Source organism: Anabrus simplex, chromosome 7 (genome assembly GCF_040414725.1).
Source record: "Anabrus simplex isolate iqAnaSimp1 chromosome 7, ASM4041472v1, whole genome shotgun sequence".
NCBI lineage: Eukaryota > Metazoa > Arthropoda > Insecta > Orthoptera > Tettigoniidae > Anabrus > Anabrus simplex.
The window spans coordinates 181,519,768-181,541,321 of record NC_090271.1 but is presented as its reverse complement, the minus strand read 5'-3'; the positions used below and the strand labels follow the sequence as shown (position 1 = coordinate 181,541,321).

Below are 21,554 nucleotides of genomic sequence, written 5' to 3'. Positions count from 1 at the left end.
ATAATGAAGATCAGATAGAATGAAGAAATACTGGAAGAACAGAAAAGAAAAAACTAAAACATCATAGAAAACCGGACAGAAACTGACTACAGTGGTCCAATGCGGCCGTAAAAGCACAATAATAAGCTACCCTTGGTCCATGTAACAGATAATATTAAACAAGCTTTCAACACCACAACTAACACACAACCTTATAATTACGTAAATATTTCAGAGCTGTTATACCTACATCCATTATCACAGCATAGCAACATATGAGAAACACTAGCTAATATTTCCATAGTAGTTAACGGTGGGAAGTATACTGAAATGATAATACAACAGGAATGACCATGCAAATTCTTTCAATTTCTTTTAGAACTGCAATCAGAACTCTTCCACCACTTGTTCCATTCTTTCTGTATACTCAATAGGATGAATATCTGTCAGGAATAAACTCAGTGTTACTGATACCATTATTCAACCAGGTTTATGCGGAGTGGGAAGAGAGAGTAGAACAATTGAGTCTGAAGTGAAAATGGGGAGGAGCAAGGATCCCAAAGTCGATGCTTGGAATTGGAGGTTGGAGGGAAAAGACCTAGAGGTAGACGCAGGAAATGACAGAGAGAACCAATTGAACAAAATCTAAGGAAGAATGTGGTGCACTTTCAAAATGTCCTTGATGAACAATGGCAGAAAGACCGGCAGAGATGAGGATCAATGATACACAACCAAATCCAAGATCAAATTGGATAAGGGAAAGGATGATGATGAAAAGTATTTTCTAGCTTATTACTAACATTATAACCATTTATGAAGTTATTTTTAACCGAATTTCTCCCTGGCAGCACAGAAATTACTATGTAGTAGTTCTAGGGTTAAGATATCTCTATAGTATGATCTAATGTTTCTAATTTTGTTTCCAAAGCCCTCCCAAGAGTTTTCTTGTCCACTTTACTCACCAATTAGAACTGTTATGTTTCTCTTAGCCCTTCTTCTTAGAGTACGTACTTCCACTTAGATGTACAGATATATTTCTCCTTTGCATACCATATTAGTCTTACATCTATGTACCGTATCTCAACTCCTTCACATCATGGTCAGGAACCTCCTTCACTAAGACGCACATATATTTTCCTCCTTTAGATACCATAATAACATCGACCAAAATACTATGCTCACCCGAGCCTGGAGGCCATTTATGGAACAACCAACAGGCCCACAGAAAATCCAATAATACCATCAATTTCATGCCAGATCATGTAGGTTTTGAATCCTTAACCATATACCCTAATACCCTGCATTGCAGGTGGAACGCAAAAAGTGCCAGTTCTCAAACATGCTCCAACCACCCATCAACTTTACAACACTGCCCCACAAAAACCAGTCATTAGATCAAATCCAAATTTCAACACAATATACATAGGGATATTTCACACATTGCTCATTAACTTCAGAATTTCATGTTTCCAAAAAAGAAGTTATCATCAAATTTGTATTAAAGTATCCCCTTCTCAGCTTGAGGTGGCAGGAAAACTGCATTCCCGGCTGCGCTGTGATCCTCATACATCCAATGGCTATTCTATATGACCATGAAATGGGAGGGAAATTCATGCAATGCCATAGCAACAACATGGGAGACTGCACCACACTCAGAGCTGAAAATAGACTACAAGTTACATGCACAGCAACATCTGCTTTGCTGTTTGCTGAAATGATCATTGTTTTCATGTTGTTTTCACTTCTTATATATATATTAGTGTAAGTTTTATTTGTGTGTATCTAACTATTTACAATATGTACAATGATTTGAGTCAGCTTACAATTCATCACTAGAAATATCATCATCAATTTGTAATTCATACCAATCACTTTTAGAATTAGAAAACTTTCAAGACTGACTACAACTAGGACTTGATTCTCTCCAGTGAGGTGGTCTTTTTCCCAATATTCTTTTTTGGTTTCTATGATATGTTTTGCACATTTTTTCCACAGGTTTTTCCAATGCTCAGCCATTATAGAACATTACAGTTTCTCGGCATGCATCTCATGCCATATTTATGATTTTTCCTTTCTCTTCAGAGTTCACTCGGTTTGTTTTTGCAATTTTGTTCTTCACAAAGACCCAGTTCTACGGAGTTCATTTCACAGTGAGCTACTGGCAGCCAGATAAGTTCAATATCGTCTTAATTATTTAGTGATTTGTTCAATTTTCTTTTATGAGAAAATCTTATGGGAAATTACTGGAGGAGACTTTTAAGCAAATGTTACTGTACACGCAACTTATCAGTAGATTCAATTCTGAGCAAGGCACGACATGGCGTGGTGTCCTGCGCTATCATGGCAACGTCGTAAGACTTCCCCTACAGAGGCCAGTTACTTATCCATATCATTCTACCCAACATAAACTGACATTTTAAAAAAGTGAAATAATTTATGTATATTTCACAGTCATACAGCATAACCAGATAACAACTAACACTGCACAAATAGAATACTCAAGATTGAAAGAAAAATAATCAAAACGTGCATAAACAAAAACTACCAATAAAATGGACACTGGAGACTAGCTTCTAAAGAAACAGTCTATAAGGAAATGGAATCAGTAATAAGCAATCGGAAGAAACAAAAATTCTGTGGACATCTATTCAAGACATCAGGAGAATTAGTAAAAAATAATGGAACAATAAGAGCAACAATAAATGGATTACATAAATCAAGGAAGATATGAAGGATTTACAAATTAAAATAAAAGATTAAAAAAACAGAATAGACAAAAATCAAGAAACTCTCAGACAAATAAACCAGACTACAAACCAAGATCAACTGATGGACACTGGGATGGACAATTTCCAACAAAGAAAGTTAAGATCTGAGAGAATGAAGAAATACTGGGCTGACAGAAAACTGAAAAACCCTTTTTATAAAAGTGACTAAAGTGGTCCAATGAAGGCCATAATATGTGGGAAAGAGAGAGAGAGGCTCACCACTAATTTTTTTTTTTTTGGTAGTGATCCTACTTATTATTGTAATTTTGTGTCCCTCTACGTAACTCCCTTGTACAGTGTCGTAATGGATAATCAGTGATCAGTGGATAATCATTATCAAATCAGTGGGGTAATATCTGAATTTTAAATCAAGGTGTCTGGTTCAGAATCTCTGTAGTTTTCTTTTTAAAGACTTATCCATGAGCACATCAACCTTTCTTTCTTAATTTTAGGTCTGACAAAATACAATCCATTTTAGATGTTATATAAGTCTCAGATTGCTGTATGCTGTTATAACTAAACAGACATCCCAAACATATCAATTTAATCCACATCTACATACCATTGCTGATAAATTGCAAGAAGAGATAGAGGAATTATACAAACTAACAAAAGAACTAATGGGACCCTCCAAAGATCATGATGTAAATATAGCTATGCGAGATTTGAATGTAAAAATTAGTCAAGAACAGGTTGATAAGCTTTGTGGATCCACATGACCTACAGTAGAGAGATGTTTGTTTCAGTTCTGTCAAGATGAGGGGCTGGTAGTGACGAATATATGGTTACAACTACCACCTCACCCTCTGTACACCTGGCAATTTATACTTGACAGTTTCCAAAGTGATTGTAAGAAATCAGATGGATTACAATGAGATAACAATAGCAATGGAAATTCAAAGAAAACAAAGCTTTTTCTGTCATCTAACTCATTGGAATAGCTAGTTTAAGGTGGTCTTCCTCATTCAAATGAGGGATCTCAAAATCCCACCTTTCACCTAAGTAGCGAACTTGAAAATCTATATGTTAATTTTGCTGCGATTTGTCAAGGGAAATATTCTGTAGCAACTGATATACTGCACTGCCTAAGTTCACTTTTTTAGAATAAGTTAATAGAAAATTTGCGAACAGATTGGAGGAATCTATTGAAAATCTTCTCAAAGTAAAACCAGCTCTTTTTGATGAAGTAATGAACAACAGAATTCCTTCCAAGGAGAGCAATGATGGCAATGATCTTATAGCTAAGCAAGTTGAAAGAATGGTTAAAAAAGAAGAGAAAAAAGCTATGGCGAAATAAAGCAGCAAGAGAAGATGGCATGTGACCTGAAATTGTGAAATATACAGTACTGGAATGGCAGGAATGAAATGGCTTTAAAAGAAGAAGAAGAAGGTTAAGTTTTTACATCCCGCTAATTTTTTACGGTTTTTGAAGACGCCGAGGTGCCGGAATTTTGTCCCACAAGTTCTTTTATGTGCCAGTAAATCAACCAACATGAGGTTGACATATTTGAGCACCTTCAAATACTACCGGACTGAGCCAGGATCGAACCTGCCAAGTTGGGGTCAGAAGGCCAGTGTGCCTCAACTGTCTGAGCCACTCAGCCCAGCTTTAACAAGATTAGCACAGATTTTGGATAAGGTGCTTTCTGATTGTTCAAAAGCAGTAACAGATCCGTGCCCACTAATATGTTTTTAGTATATATGTTAAATTTCTAGTGAACATTGTGTTTTCTTGCATGTTAGAACTCACCTTCCTTTTTATATTTGTTATTTTACAACGATAACTTGAATCAAACCCAACTGACAATAGCCTGCAGAACATCACAGACTCAAAACTGAATCAAGGTAATGACTGCATGTAAGGTTCAAGCATTTCAATAATAAATTATTATTAATTTTTTTTTTTGTAGTTGCTTTACGTCGCACCGACACAGATAGGTCTTATGGCGACGATGGGACTGAAAAGGCCTAGGAATGGGAAGGAAGCAGCAGTGGCTTTAATTAAGATACAGCCCCAGCATTTGCCTGGTGTGAAAATGGGAAACCACGGAAAACCATCTTCAGGGCTGCCGACAGTGGGGTTCGAACCCACTATCTGCCAGATGTGAGCTCACAGCTGTGCGCTCCTAACCGCATGGCCAACTCGCCCGGTTAAATACATTTCATGAACTTCATTAATTGAGTGAAGGTATCATTATTATTATTATTATTATTATTATTATTATTATTACTACTACTACTATGGAAATCCAATAACAAAACAAAGGAAATACAATACCTTGAAACCACGTCTGATATCATTGATTGAAACATAACCCTTATTGTCAGAGTCAATGATATGGAACCTCTTAATGTACATTTGAATCTCCTCTTTAGACAGGTTGATGGGTAATTTGTCTCGAGAAGCTCTGTTTACCATCTGGCCCATCTCATTTTGTAGAAACTGTGAAGCACACTCATATTCATGCTGCAAAGAAATATCACAATTAAGACTGTTTATCAACTAAAGATGTATTTTTAAACTAATGTAAATTACGTATTAAATCATATTCAATCCTTTTGTATTCAGATAAAGTATCCAAAGTTCACAGCAAGTAATCAGAAAATTATTTGTGAATTTTTTTTTTTTTTATATTTACAAGAGATACTGATGTGTCTGTAAACAATTTGCAGTTCTTCTAAGTAGACAATTAAAAAAAAAAGTTACATTTATAAATGGAGAGAAAAACAATGCAATTTTTTAATATCAATAGGGCTTAGATAAGACAGTTGTATTTTTATCCTGGTATCATTTTACAAATTTAACTTAACCGCTATGCTACCGAGTGTAATTTGAAGCTTTCATGTGAAAATGTTGAATTAAACAGTGAAAAATAGATGTTTATTTTTGCCAATAATAATGTGATGCTGTTCTTAGATAAGTACCAAAAACTACTGAAAAGTAATATTTTGAGAATAATTTTGATACTCTGCAAGAAACACTGTAAAAATAAACAAAATGTGGAAAAGTACAAAATTTATTTTTGTGGTAAAATAATGGTAACTGACCTTTTTTGTTAACAAAATTACTCTACAGTACTAAAAAGTAATAATGTGGCATACATATGTGACACTATTGAAAATATGCTGTATATACACTACAAAAAAATGTAATACCTATTATACAATAATTACACAATTTACTCTGAAAAAAAACACGAAACAATAGTGATGGCAATAAACAGAGAGGGACAACCAACGAACATAATGCTAGGAAACCATACACTGGAAAGTCTCTCCAATTTAACATAAGCTGTTTTCCACACTTTAGCACAGCTAAATAGCACAGCACAGTTTTAGCCTCCATTCCTGGTTGTGCTAATTACCTTGATGACATTCTTGTGACCGGCAAAGATCATCAAGAACACCTGCATAATCTGCGCCTACTCCTCACCAAATTGAAAGAAAATGGCCTACATGCTAATCTCGCTAAGTGCACATTCTTTCAACCTCAAGTTCACTACCTAGGTCATATCCTTGATAAGACTGGCATTTGACCTAGCGAACGGAACGTCTCTGCCATTGTCAACATGCCCGCACCGCAGAACATCAAGCAGCTCCAATCCTTCATAGGAAAAGCGAACTATTACAACAAGTACATTCCACGCTTCACTTCAGTAGCAGCTCCTCTGAACGCCTTATGCAAGAAAGGTGCTAAATTTCATTGGTCTCAGCAATGTCAACATGCCTGGCAGACTATCAACAAGGCTCTTGTCCATGCTGTCAAGCTTACTCATTTTCAGCCCGGTAAGCTCCTCACTCTCGCCACGGACGCATCTGATTATGGATTTGGCGCCATTCTCTTCCAGAAGGATCGTCACGGACAAGAACGTCCTATAGCCTTCGCTTCCAAGACACTCAACGAACATCAACGTCACTACTCTCAGATAGAGAAAGAAGCTTTAGCTATTATATTTGGTATTCGCCGTTTCAACGAGTATCTCTATGGCAACCATTTCCTCATAATTACTGATCGCAAGCCTCTTGTTCATTCATTCCATCCTGGTAATAAGATCCCTGAACATTCTCTACGGAAACTTCAAAGATGGTCCATATTTCTTTCTGACTACTCCTATCAGATTGCCTATCGTAGCACATCCCAGCATTGTAATGCTGATGCTCTCTCTCACTTACCTGTAGGTCCTGATACTACTTTCGATTCTCAAGAATCTGAATGTCTTCAGTTAGACATAGAACTTGAAGACGCAGTCTTCAGTTTTCCCACTGACGCTACTTGCATCGCCAAAGCGACTGATAAGGATAGTACACTAGCTACAGTTCGTACTTATATCTGCAACGGTTGGCCTCTTCAAACCAAGCTTCCTACCAGCCTTGCACCTTATCATCGTCTTCAGCATCGTCCCACGACTCATGCCGGAGTTATCCTATTAGAAACTGGCACCCTATTCCGAGTGGTTATCCCACTTGCTATGCGCAAACAAGTTCTCGACTTGTTATATGAAGGTCATTGAGGAATATCACGCACCAAGCAACTTGCCCATCAACACTGCTATTGGCCTGGTATTGATGCCGACATCGAGAAACTCATCCGCCACTGTGACCCGTGTCAGGTACATCAGAACGCACCGTCATCTGACCTCGCTCCATGGCCTCCTGCTACTTCTCCTTGAGAAAGAGTACACATAGACTTCGCTGGACCTTTTCCCAACTGTATGTGGCTCATAGTGATAGATTCTCTATCCAACTTTCCTTACGTCATAGAAATGCCTTCTACTACTACAGAAGCTACCATTCGCACACTTCAGAAGATTTTCACTACTGAAGGTTTACCTCAAGTGCTCATTTCAGACAATGGACCCCAATTTACTGCCACTAACTTCCAGAACTTCTGTACTCATAATGGCATTCGGCACATTCTGGCTCCGCCTTTTCACCCTCCATCTAATGGTGAAGCTGAACGTTTTGTCCAAACTTTCAAGAAAAGCATGAAGAAAGCTGTATCTTCCGATTTAACTAAGGACTAAGCATTGTTACAACTCCTAGGAAGATATAGGACTATGCCTGGTACCGACAACCTCACTCCAGCTCACAAGCTCCATGGACGCCCTCATCGAACTTTGCTTTCTTTGTTGCAGCCTCTTCCTGCCCAGCCGCAGCGCTCGCAACCGAAGTTCAACGCCGCTGACAAAGTGTATGTCCGGACTTTCAAGATACCTGGTATCATCTACCGTACCTTGGGCCATTGTCTCTACGACATCCAAACCGCCGAGAAACGCATCTGCCGCCACCAGGACCAGATACGCCTCCGCTATCGTCCATCTCCTTCTGTTGATTCCCTTGTAATACCTCAAAAATCCATTGCAGACCGAGCTCTGGACCAATTAATCAACATGGGTTCTTTTCAGGACGATTCTACGCTCCTTCGCCCAGACCAGGCTCCGGACAACACAACAGACACGGCCGACTCTCCAGCCCAGCATTGCTGCCGCCCCTTCGCGCCGTATCGGCGTAATTAGGAGGGGAGGGTGCTGTATGTGTTCTCCGCGCCTACAATCTCCGCAGCCCGCCTGACACATGGATGTTTCCAGAGACCACGAGGCAGACTGCAGTGTGCTGACGTGATCGTCTGTGACGTCAGCCAGCGCTATAAAAGGAGCAACGTTTCTCGCCTCTCCAGGACTCCTACAGTGTCCAACGACCAGACTACACAGCAAGTCAGACACAGAGGCACCCCTCTTGAAAATGTGTTCTGAATAGGTGGACTGATTCCTGGCCGTGAGGTTTCACCTCTGGACATTGCCTCATTCATCCTGCATCCCGAAGCCACGTCGAGCACCCACCCAAGCATTCTGCTATTCATTCAAGTCCTCTACCGTGCCCCGACTCCAATCATAGCATTCTGCTATATATGAACATTAAACGCAAGTTCCTTGCAAGTTATATGCCTCCTGTTAGCATTCTGCTAATACAAACTCTCTCTACAAGTTACACTTGATATTATACATGACCGATAGTTTTCGACTATCAAGAACATTCTCTCATTTGAACAGACTGTCTCATCAAGACAAGATTGAATGTCTATAGGAATCGCCATTTGTACCTATGTAAATAATACTCAGGCCCTCAGCCTACTACCTTATATTAACATTAAACGTGTGCAATTCAACAAGCTTCAAGAAAAGTTTCATTCTATTTCATGTACATATTGTATAAATGTGTTGAAGCAATAAACTTTTATGTTGTGCCTTGTATACCAAGTTCCTTGTATACAACAACTCTCTAAACTGAACTTTCTTTACTTCGCACACTTTGTTACTGAAAAATGTCTTTAAATATTACTCAATTCAGAAAAGAATATATGAAATTGCTACTTATAAGAGTCAGACAAATAGAACCATTTCCTTTCATTGTTATTAATTTTCCTTGTACAATTTCTCAGTATTTGTCGCTCACTTCGTATGCCAGGAGTGCAAGTGCAGTAGCATAAATTTTGTCCCCTCTTTTACACATTTCAGGGGAACGTACAAAAACTATGTAAATCGAAGGAAATTGGTTTTACTCACCTACAAGTACCTGAAATGACCTGGAATTGGTAACTTAGCACTGTTGAAGCCAAAATATTAAGTAGAGGGCTAATTCTTAACAACAACAACAACAAAAAAAAATTAAAAACATTACCATTAAGGATAATTTCCTGTTTTTATCAAGCCTTTGAGGCCTGACACCTTCAAAATTATTTTATAAAAAATAACAAATTTTATTTTGACCCAAATTAGCCCATCTTAATGGACAGAGAGAAAATAAAACCCAGAACCAACAGAATCTAATGAAAATAACACAAATGAGAAAAATGATGGCAACAAAAACTTGAATATCTGGGCAAAGAGGTTGTCATAAAATATGTTAAACTTATATACTGTACATGGTAATATGAAACATACACAACAATCATCAAATAAATTTAACCCTCACAAAAAAAATCAGCACTCTGTCTAAAAATCAACAGATATGAAACACATTAAAACCTGCCTAATAGGACACTTCACAAACTTGTGACAATTGCAACTTGACAACAACCCACTAACATCATATGCCTAATCACTGGGTGAGAATTGTAATTCTAACAAGAAATGCTCCAACATTGTGGTGCAAATTGTGACTTACCGAAATATTCACAAGAAACCAAATTAATGACAAATCAATGGGCGCTGAGAAAAATGATTTTCCCCACCATTTGCTTAAATTATGAATAAGAATGATTTTAAAGATAAATTTGGGCATCAATGTAAAAACATTACAGAAAATAAACATTCATTAAATTGACCGTCCGACTCGTTGGCTGAATGGTCAGCGTACTGGCCTTCGGTTCAGAGGGTCCCGGGTTCGATTCCCGGCCGGGTCGGGGATTTTAACCTTCATTGGTTAATTCCAATGGCCCGGGGGCTGGGTGTTTGTGCTGTCCCCAACATCCCTGCAACTCACACACCACACATAACACTATCCTCCACCACAATAACACGCAGTTACCTGCACATGGCAGATGCCGCCCACCCTAATCGGAGGGTCTGCCTTACAAGGGCTGCACTCGGCTAGAAATAGCCACACGAAATTATTATTATTATTATTATTAAATTGACCATGATAAAATTCTTCCAATATCCCAGGGTGTTTGACGAGAATCAATTTCTGCTGGTATAACCTTTCCTGACATCCCTGATAATAATAGGGTAATTTGTCAGGTACGACAAGAGAAGCTGTAGTTTGATAAATGACTTGATTTACTGCACTAAGAACCCTAATATTGAGCTATGGCTCATCACAAACTCTCAACAATAACACACACCCACAACTGAAACACATCACTGTACATACATTATACACTCAGTGAGACTTTCGAACAACACTGCTCTCAATACTAACCTATTGGAAGCTTCCATCATATAATTAAAGAATAACAATATTTGTAAGGTGAAGACAAACACACTACAAAGAAAACAACAATTGCTATTCATCACGAAAGTAGCGTACATGCACTATTCATTTGTTTCTGAAACCAATCCAGTGGTAGCCAATTGCAGAACCCATCCCCACCCATCAAGTAAACGAGACATCCTGTTAATACCCAAAGCAATATCAACCTCTAGAAAGTTATATTTTTATGGTCTGGAAGCCATTTATTTCTCTCTCTCTTTTCTTAAAATTGTCAAAAATCAGAGGAAATTTAAAATGGTGCATACATAAATAGCAATTAAAATTTTTATTATGAACATATGAAATTTGAAGGGAATGAAAAAAAAGTGGTCTAAATGATGGGAAAACAAAATCTGGGAATGTAAAAGAGAAGTTTTACCATTTTGCTACGCTTCAACATACGTACTGTATTCTGAGAGCAAGAATACATGCAGTTCAAACTTGAGATTAAAAATATGTTATGCACAAATGAGAATTACATTATTTTAAATCAGTTTACAGGTAACTTGGAAGGATATTACATGTAATGCTGTTTTGCTGTCAGAACTAGTACAATAGGTTATGTATAAACCAGTTTCAAGCGCTGTTTCTCTTCAGGATCCATTTGGCAAATAACAATGAATGGCACACAAGAAAACAGGTACCTTTTTCCGTGCTTCATTCCAGTTCAGTTCTTCCGCTAAGATTTCTATTATGCCAGGTAGAGCTTCTTGGCATGCTTGCACGTTCAGAAAAGCAAGCCGAAGCCTTCTAGCAATGACATCAATAGTATTACAAGCATACTCCTTCACTGCATATCGAATCTGAAAATAATTTTTAAGATTACATATTACACATCATATAAAGGTAAGCAACAAACAAACCAGAAAACCAACCACACAATTATAAGTTAAATCTTCAACAGTGTACGCAAAAGAAGAGAGGGTCCTACCTTCGAGATTAGTCTTACCTCTAAATTCCTTGCTATCTAAATGAAGCATTGGTAATCAGCACAAAACTCCCTCCCTATTTCTGTTTAAGCCCACTCCCACTGTCTTTCACAAATATTTCACTGTTATCTGCTTATGTACTGTTGTCATATAATCAGAGACTGTAAATCTGTTCAATTACAGTGGCCAAATCACATGCAGGCTTAATATTTAAAAAACTTTCATCATGCCCTCCTCCAACACAACGGCTTTCTTTCTCACTTTCCATATCTATAGAATCTAGAACATCATTGCACCATACGCTAAACGAAACAATGGATAGTTTTCTTTCTTGATAGGCGTTGCGTTGTACTCTACAGTGCAAATCTACGTCTTGGTCAATTGCTCACCTTTCTATTTTGTATTTTTCACAATAGTAATACTCCTAGCATTTGCTTATTTGCCCAATTGACCTTTTCTTTTTGCAGCAAATTTTGCAAAAATATTAGTTAGCTATTTATTTACTTACTGATGAGTAAACTGAACTATTTTTCTAAAGAATACCAGTATCATACACTTTCATGGAATCCTTGAGTGATTGATACATAAAATCTGAGGGATTATCTAGTAGTGAATGGAGGATTCACTCAATATCCTTGCTAACGTATATACTGTCCGGGCATTACCAGGCAGGTCCCCAGTGCCACAGCTGCTGCAGTGATATAAAACCTTAGCACACGTCTTGGGCATCTGCAAACATGGTAACATCCTTAGGAATGCCTGCCATCACCACATTTGAATAGTCATACCTTGAAGGAATGTCAACAGAAGGTATATAAAGAAAAACATGGAGTTACTCTCAATAAATGATTAGATATGAGAGCCATAGCAACAGGCTCAACTCATGGCTTTGTGCTAGACTCTACCATTAGAACCCAGGCTTCTGAAACCCAAGTAGATATTTAAAAAAAAACGTGTGACATCAGTAAATCCACAATTCTATAGTATAAAGAAAAATATAATTTAACATCTATAGTTGTGGGTCATATAGTTGGAGCTAGGGGTACAATAACGGCCAAATTTGCACAGTTCTGTAAGCTGTTCAGACTGGATAAATTTATGAACATGTGGCCTTGGTGGTTCTAAAGGGTTCAATTGCTATTCTGGGAGAACCATATGAATAACAGTTATGTACTTATGAGTGACATGCAAAACAACTGACCTTTCTCTGCTACTAGAACACTCTCACTACATCAATTATATGACAAGTATGCTTGGAATGCATTGTTTCCAGGGCAGCATCTAGCTAATGAAAGCTGAATGGCATCTGCTGTTGTCATCAAAAAAAGCAAGACATAGGCTACAAAATATTGTTAAGAGCAGGAGACATATGCGAATATAGAGGCCTGAGAGCTATGAAAAACCTCAGGTATGTCCAAGTATCGAACTTCGGCAAAGTTTACAGAGAAAACTTTAAGAGAAGGAAAGAAACTATTTTTACTGAATATTGAGTATTGTTTCTGTAGCTTATCAGCATACAGTGCTTAAAGGACACACATGTCATTTTGCTACACAATTTAAACTAAATTTGGTAATGCAAACATGTTCATTCAAAAGAATTATAATTATTTAGAAATATTTGAACAAAAGTTCAATTCTCCATTTTTGCTTCAAAATATGTAATTTTATTTAACTGTAAGAATTTCAGTAGTCAAAGAGGATGTCCTCCATACTCTAGGCAGATTATTTTTAATGCTCCATTCTTTCTTTCTTTTTCATTTGTTGTTTGCTACAATTCAAAAGCTTGTTATCATGACTGGTGCATCTTAAGACATTATATTTAGGTTTCTTAGAGGTAATTTAGTACCAATTAGCAATATGGAGCCCTTACTTCCCATTTATTGCCCCCTCATGTTAACTCAAGCTACTTCAAAATCTAATTTTTGCAACACTGACACTATAGCATGACAAGTTGAAGTAAGACCCTGGTAGCCAAGTGATATAAGCACTAGTTCCATCAGTTGTACAATAATGGACCAATTATATTGGAATTATGAATTTACTCATTCAGGATACATATTTCAAGCCCTACAGGAATCAAAATCTGTATCATCTGATGGCCTATCGGCATAATTTTTTGTAAGACAGACCAAGTCTCTCATAGTGCATTAGCACTGTCTGAGACTCCAAGTAGCCTGTGCAATGCACTGCATTGTTGATGGTAAACCAATCATACCAATGACTGTGCTACCCCATTAAGAAGTCCCACTGTGCCAACTTCTCGCATGGCAAGAGGCGCTTGACACTTTTCTAATTTCCTTTTTGAGCTTTCCAAATTAAATATGGACAGATACAGCCCACGGCAGCTAACTGAAAAGACTGCAGAGCCACTAAACATGACAAAGTTTACTCTGAAAAGCCGATCTGAGCTCAGTAAAGCCAACCCTGCAGGGAGTAGTGAAACGCCTATTCGGTTGACTGATTACTAGTCCTACACACCCCACAGCTACAATAGTACCGAGGTTCAATACACACAAGTCCATCTCTCCCGAATATACAGCCCCGGTATCACAAAATGTTGACTACAACATTGTGATCATCTCCAATGAGAGAGAATTGCCACCAGAACCCATGGCTAGTACAGGCTCTGAAAATGAAGTCTTTCTGTCTCCTAGTGGAAGGCAACAACAAAGATGCCTCCATCACCACACCTCAACCAAACCCAGACCACAAGTCCTAACGAATTCCTATAAGGTATTCGACTGCATCCCTCTGAACAGCACTGCCCCTGCAGACACTGTCCCCTATCCCAAACTCATTGTTAAACCCACCTCCACCACATCACGACCCCTACACCCTCTACCCAATGTACCAGCTGAACTGAAACTCGGAAAGCTCCCACTAGAAAGATAAGGATCAATATTCCTCCTGTCTACATCTCTGCTCAGAGAGAACCAGATACAGTATGAAGGATCTCGTCAATAGAGTCCATGTCCAAATCAAGACAGTGGAGGACTTCCAGACTCTGAATAGCCTGATAGTCCATTATGTGTAGTTCCAGGCTTGGAAGTGGAGGCCTCGCCCACACATGCTAGAGAGGCATTCATGGTGACTGAGGCGAAGGCTCACTGCGCGGTGCTGGAACCAACACATCACTTTCCTCTACGTAGCCTGGACGAGCCGCAGGTTGGGAAAGGGGCGATCCCAACCTAGGGTGAAATCATGGCTGTGAACTCAGTCATGATAATGCCAAGTGGAGACCACATGAGTAGGCCTACTGAAGGGGGAACAAACCTGGCTAGGTTCGGGCTAGTGGCGGACCGCTGGATGGACGACTGAGGGGCGTGGTCTTTGCTACGGAGAGCCTGAGTTGCGGGAGGACAATGTCTGGCTGTATGCCTCACCACAGATGGTGAGAACGATGCTCAGGACCCTAGAAAGGGTAAAAACCATAGGATTGCTTGAAGTATGGATGCTTATAAAGAACCAATTTCAAAAACTTCGGCATCACGGGAAGCCAAGGAAGCTCCAGTAGAGCAGATCTGGGAGCAAGCCCAAGATGAAAAAATGGGGACAGAAGTCCCAATTGGACAGGCTGTCGCCGACTCAAAACAAGAAATGGCAGCAGAAGCTCCAGTAGAGCAGACTGCTGTCAGAATCAATCAACACAATACCAAACTTCTAACACAAGAGTGGAGAGTGCTGAATGCTACTTTAATCGACATGACAGGAAGGATAGTCGTTTTAGCCCTTGGTGAAGGAGACTTTGAAGAGCTCAAAAAGAGAAGCCTTACAGCTAAGCTTGGACTTGCGCAGATCAAGTTTCAAGTCATCAGGGGAGAAACAAAACCCAATGTTGATAAAGATGGAGCCGAAGGTCCTTCAAGCCAATCTTCTGCATAAAAAAGCAGCTGTGGCCAATTTCGTCAGGAAGTTCAAGTCCGAGGCTATTGACGTGGCCCTTATTCAAGAGCCATGGGTAGTCAAGGGCAGAGTAGCAGTACTGGCGGAATCTGGAGGTAAGCTGATGTACGATACAACACCGGAAATACCCAGAACATGTCTTCTTGTGAACAAGAAATTAAAATGTCTTATGCTACAGGAACACTGTTCATAGGACTTAACCGTGGCCAAGATTAAACTTGGAAATTGGAAGGGATCCAGGGAAATAACCACAGGCTCTGCATACCTCCCATATGACTCAACTAATCTGCCCCCATCAGAAGAAGTTGAAAACCTAATTTGCAACGCAAAGAGGAAAGGCAAACACCTAGTCCTTGGAGCAGATGCAAATTCACACCACACGGCACGGGGCAGCACGAACTGCAATGCAAGAGGTGAGTCTTTACTAGAGTTTATTATTGGAACTGAAGTGACGATACTAAATCTAGGAAACAAGCCTACATTTATAAATAAAAATCGTAGGGAGGTAATAGACATTACACTAACCACTACATGTATTGCAAACTTTATTAAAGACTGGAAGGTGCTGAAGGAACCATCACTGGCAGACTACCAGCACATCCAATTTGCAATAGATGCGAGACTGTGGGATTGAGATGTACAGAGACCCAAAAAGAACTAACTGGGACAGATACAGAGAAGTTCTAGGGAAGGCTGTACAAAAAATTCCAACTAACGTGAGAGAACAGAAAGAATTGGATGAGGCAGTGGAACTACGGTATTAGAAGAGGCCATTATAGACTCATTCCATGAAAACTGTCCTCTCAAAGAAAAGAAAAACACCAAAAAAGTAAGGTGGTGGAACAACAAACTAGCCAAAATGAAGAAAGACGTTAGGATGTTGTATAGAATATCATCTAGAAATGGTATGTGGGACATATATCATAGGAAACTCGAGTATAACCTAGAGATACGGAAAGCAAAAAGAAAATCTTGGAGACTGTTCTGTGAGAAAGTGGAATCACACACTGAAACAGTAAGGCTCCAGAAGGTTCTGAATGCAACCCATATAAATCAATTGGGGACACTGGAGAAACCTGAAGGGTCATTTACTCAGGCAGGGAGGGACACGCTGAAGATACTAATGGTGTGTCACTTTCCTGAGGCTGAGGAGATTACAGAAGAAGAAACGGTTGGAACAGAAACTGGAGCTCGAAGAGCAGACTGGTACTGTGCCAACAGAATAACAAAACATAACCATGTAAAATGGGTAATCAACACGTTTCATCCTATAAAGACTCCGGGGTCAGATGAGATACTTCCGATGCTCCTACAGGAAGGATGGGAGATACTTGTCAATGCCCTGACGGACCTTTTCAGAGCTAGTCTAGCTTTAGGGTACGTGTTGAAATCATGGTCTAAAGCTAAAGCAGTATTCATACCTATGCCTGGAAGGGCAAATTATGCCCAAGCCAAAGCATACAGACCATTATTGTTTAACCTCCTTCATGCTGAAAGCAATGGAGAAAATTCTGGATAAATATATCAGAAGAACGGTGCAACTGAACTCAACGTTACATGAAATTCAGTTTGCATATAGACCTGGCCGATCCACTGAAGTAGCACTCCACCTGTTGGTTTGTAAACTAGAGGAAAGCCTAGAATATAAAGAAATTGCACTTGCAGCATTTCTAGGTATAGAAGGATCCTTCAGCAATACAACCTATGACTCTATGGTCAAAGTATTGGAAAAGAGCAAGATGAGTAAAACTGTTGTCAAATGGATTAAATCCATGTTAGATGGAAGGATGATAAAAGCAACCCTGTTTGAAGAAACGCTGATGGTTAGGGCCACCTGAAGCTGTGCTCAGGGAAGAGTTCTTTCTCCTCTACTGTGGAACCTCGTGGCGAACGAACAAGGTTTTGATACACAAGGATAGAGTGACTGAATGGGTTGCTATATTTCTAGAAAATAGATCTCAGAGAAGCTTTATCTGACCCTGTAATAATTAAGAGGGGAATTCCTCAAGACAGTATTACCGGACCTTTATGTTTTCTTATATATATATAAATGATATGAGTAAAGGAGTGGAATCAGAGGTAAGGTTTTTTTGCAGATGATGTTATTCTCTATAGAGTAATAAATAAGTTACAAGATTGTGAGCAACTGCAACGTGACCTCGAAAATGTTGCGACATGGACAGCAGGCAATGGTATGTTGATAAACAGGGTTAAAAGTCAGGTTGTGAGTTTCACAAATAGGAAAAGTCCTCTCAGTTTTAATTACTGCATTGATGGTGTTAAAGTTTCTTTTGGGGATCATTGTAAGTATCTAGGTGTTAATATAAGGAAAGATCTTCATTGGGGTAACCACATAAATGGGATTGTAAATAAAGGGTCCAGATCTCTGCATATGGTTATGAGGGTGTTTAGGGGTTGTAGTAAGGATGTAAAAGAGAGGGCATATAAGTCTCAGGTAATACACCAACTAGAGTATGGTTCCACTGTATGGGACCCTCACCAGGATTACCTGATTCAAGAACTGGAAAAAATCCAAAGAAAAGCAGCTCGATTTGTTCTGGGTGATTTCCGACAAAAGAGTAGCGTTACAAAAATGTTGCAAAGTTTGGGCTGGGTAGAATTGAGAGAAAGAAGGAGAGCTGCTCGACTAAGTGGTATGTTCCGAGCTGTCAGCGGAGAGATGGTGTGGAATGACATTAGTAGACAAATCAGTTTGAGTGGCGTTTATAAAAGTAGGAAAGATCACAATATGAAGATAAAATTGGAATTCAAGAGGACAAACTGAGGCAAATATTCGTTTATAGGAAGGGGAGTTAGGGATTGGAATAACTTTCCAAGGGAGATGTTCAATAAATTTCCAATTTCTTTGAAATCATTTAGGAAAAGCCTAGGAAAACAACATATAGGGAATCTGCCACCTGGGCGACTGCCCTAAATGCAGATCAGTATTGATTGATTGATTGATTGACCTAGTGATTGTGGTACGAGGTAAGGTGATGAGTAGCCCGGCGTACCAACTCTCCATGGTAGAAATTGAATGGTTTATTAAGACAAAGAAATGGCCGACGCTCCGATGGACACGTTGAGCACGTGCATGCCAAACGAGCCTTGTGACAAAGACTTCGTAGAATTCGTCGAAAACGAACTTCATGAAACTGACAAGACAAACCTCCCCAACCCCCCACCAACTTTAAGTTTATAACGTCATCCGAACTGTTCACTGCTATCAAACTAATCAATAACAAAAAAATCTCGTGGCCTTGATAAGGTGTCAGCGTCCTTTCTTAAAAACCATCCGAGAAAGAGGCCGACATGTCTGACTAAACATTTTAATGCAGTTTTCTGGAATGGTCATTTCCCAAACTGCTTGTAAATTGCTAAAGTAATTATGATCCCTAAGCCCCTAAAAGATAAAACGTTCTCACAGAACTACTAGCCAATTTCCCTTCTTTTCATCATTTCCAAGATTTTTGAGACTCTATTCCTAACATGACTGAATACCGGTACTGTTGTAGAGACCGGAAACTTATGAATAATGAACAGTTCGGCTTAAAGCGGAGCCATTCCACTACCAATCAGCTAAATCACCTAACTGAGAAGACAACAAAGAATTTATATCACCGCTGACACACAGGAGTCTGTTTTCTTGACATTTTGCCTGTGTTCAATATGGTTTGGCACAAAGGATTGATTTTTTTTAAATTAAAGACTTTAGGCTTCACAGCTATGTTCTATGTTTACTGATGGGCTACCTAGCTGATAGAAAATTTCAGGGTCAGGACAGCAGGGCTCTGCTGAACCCACCCACAATTTGATCTTTATGTGACGAACATGCAAAAGCCTATGCATGCAAAATAATATTTGTACATGGAAAATACAGCGATATCCTCTGCCTCGTGGGAGGCACTGAAAGTAAAGGACTACCTTCTTGAATCCTGGTTAGAGAAATGGAGAATTAAAATTAACATCCCTAAAACAATAACAGCACTACGCTCTTTAAGAAGTACTGTCCCGGTGAAACCTGTGCCCCCGATGTTTTTTGGTGAAGTCATCAGGTGGACTAAGAAAACAAAATTTTTAGGTGTCACCCTAGACAGAAGACTAACATTTGCCGATCATATTAAATGTATTACAGCTCACACAAATGTGCTCCTTCTCAAATTAATGCTGATGATAAGAGCTGACAATGGGCTTACTATAGAAAACTGGCTCCTGCTGTACAAATCGACGGTACGACCAATCTTAAGAGTATACCAGCCCTATTTGAGGTGGCACAGCGATGTCACACCTGTTAACGATACAGCATGTACAGAACTGTGGGCTTCGCCGCTTGACAGGTGTTCAGTGATAGGAAAAGAACTTCCTAAACCAACCCCTTCTGGGGTGCAGGCCATCTCCTGACTAGTTTGACTTGCAAACAATAGTTTCACAAACTTAACACAGTAATGAAGTAATTAGCTAATTATATTAAGAAATAGCATTCAAGGCCTATACAAGTTGATGGGCTAGAATCTCTCATTGGTCCGGGCCTGAAAATTGTGGCTAAGTGTACTAGCCATGCATCTTTGTAGGTGTGCTAGTTGCCAACTGATGAGCCCAAATTGGCACTCTGGGACAAAACGCTGGCAACCAAGAATGAGTTAGTTGAAAAATTTGTTATTTCCAATAATAGACCAATTATACTGGAATTATCTCTGCCCCTCTGCTATGAACAATTTTGATTTTAGCACTTGGCAGTGACAGATTAAGCATGGAGGTAGAGCACTTCAATGCAGGCTTAACAGAAACATCTCCCTGAGAGCTTGATGAACAGTGACCTCTCGTCACTATAACAAATAATGAATCTCATATTTGGTTCCATATGGCTTAACGATTTTATAATAACATTCTTTAAAAGTTTATTTTTGGTGGTCCACCTGTTCAATACAAAATTAAGACTATCCACTTTTTGTAAGCATACTATTCAATGTCTCATTTCTTCTTCCTTTTCTAGATTACCTCTTTCAACTTAAAAGAGGATATACAATATCAATAATACCAACACCTAACATTGTATTCAGCATTCCATATCGACGCTAATATAATTAGAAGTGCTTTATCCATAACATAAACTTAGGAGAAATTTTCTTCCAGCATGGTTTGATTTTACAACCAGCATGAGAGAAGCATTTCTCAACAAGAGACAAAGTTCACCCATTGACCTATTCATACAAGAACTTTCTAGACTATGGAAAACAAAGCATGTTAACTTCCAAAAAAAAATTTAACGTGTTACTGTCCAAAAACTTTCTTTTTATCATGTTTTCTTGTCCAAAAAATTTTATTCTTGAATTTTAAGGTGTTTTTCCCACAGTTACTAGCTAAAGATGACCCAAAAAGTGTTGAAACATCTTCTAGTTTTAATATCACTGTACACACCATTTAATTTTATACAGCAGTTGTAATTTTGTATTGAACAGATGGACCACCAAAAATAAATTCTTATAAAGAATTTTATTATGTAAAAATTGCAGTCACTATTCAGCAACATTGGGCAATCTTCACTTTGATTGGCTAGTGACAGGACACTCCCCTGTACAGATTAGAAATTGGTTTTGCATGTCTAGGGGCAGAAGGGAAGGAGGAAGTTATTCACAGTTTGTATTTCTTGCAGGATTTCACTTGGAGCTGCCAAGTTCTATTGATTTTTATTGGCTTTACAGCAAATGTATAAACCAATACACAGCAGAACCTCGCGCTTTGATATCGATAGATAATGAATTCATAAAATTGCAATCTAAAGCCAATTGTAATCAAAACTGAGTATTGGGAAATTTCAATTTTATAAAATTAATAACACAAGCCCTGCAAGTTCATTATAACATTTATCAGTTATAAATTTAGGCCCAATGTTACGTAATTCATTTTGATATACGGTACCCTATATGAAGTCTTTTCCTACGATATGTACATATTCGCAAATGAATGTTATTCTGGATCAACAGATATCTGGCTGATTATATAT

General features: G+C 38.8%; 1 protein-coding gene across 1 annotated transcript in view; it reads right to left on the bottom strand.

Moving 5' to 3' along the window:
- Gpo1 (glycerophosphate oxidase 1) overlaps positions 1-21,554 on the bottom strand; it is a 155,703-nt gene that overhangs the window by 37,649 nt on the left and 96,500 nt on the right. The window contains exons 10-11 of the mRNA XM_067151486.2: positions 11,363-11,521; positions 5,026-5,214 (exon numbers count right to left, since the gene is read on the bottom strand). Coding sequence (XP_067007587.2) covers positions 5,026-5,214; positions 11,363-11,521 — 348 coding nt within the window. The remainder of the gene's footprint in view (positions 1-5,025; positions 5,215-11,362; positions 11,522-21,554) is intronic.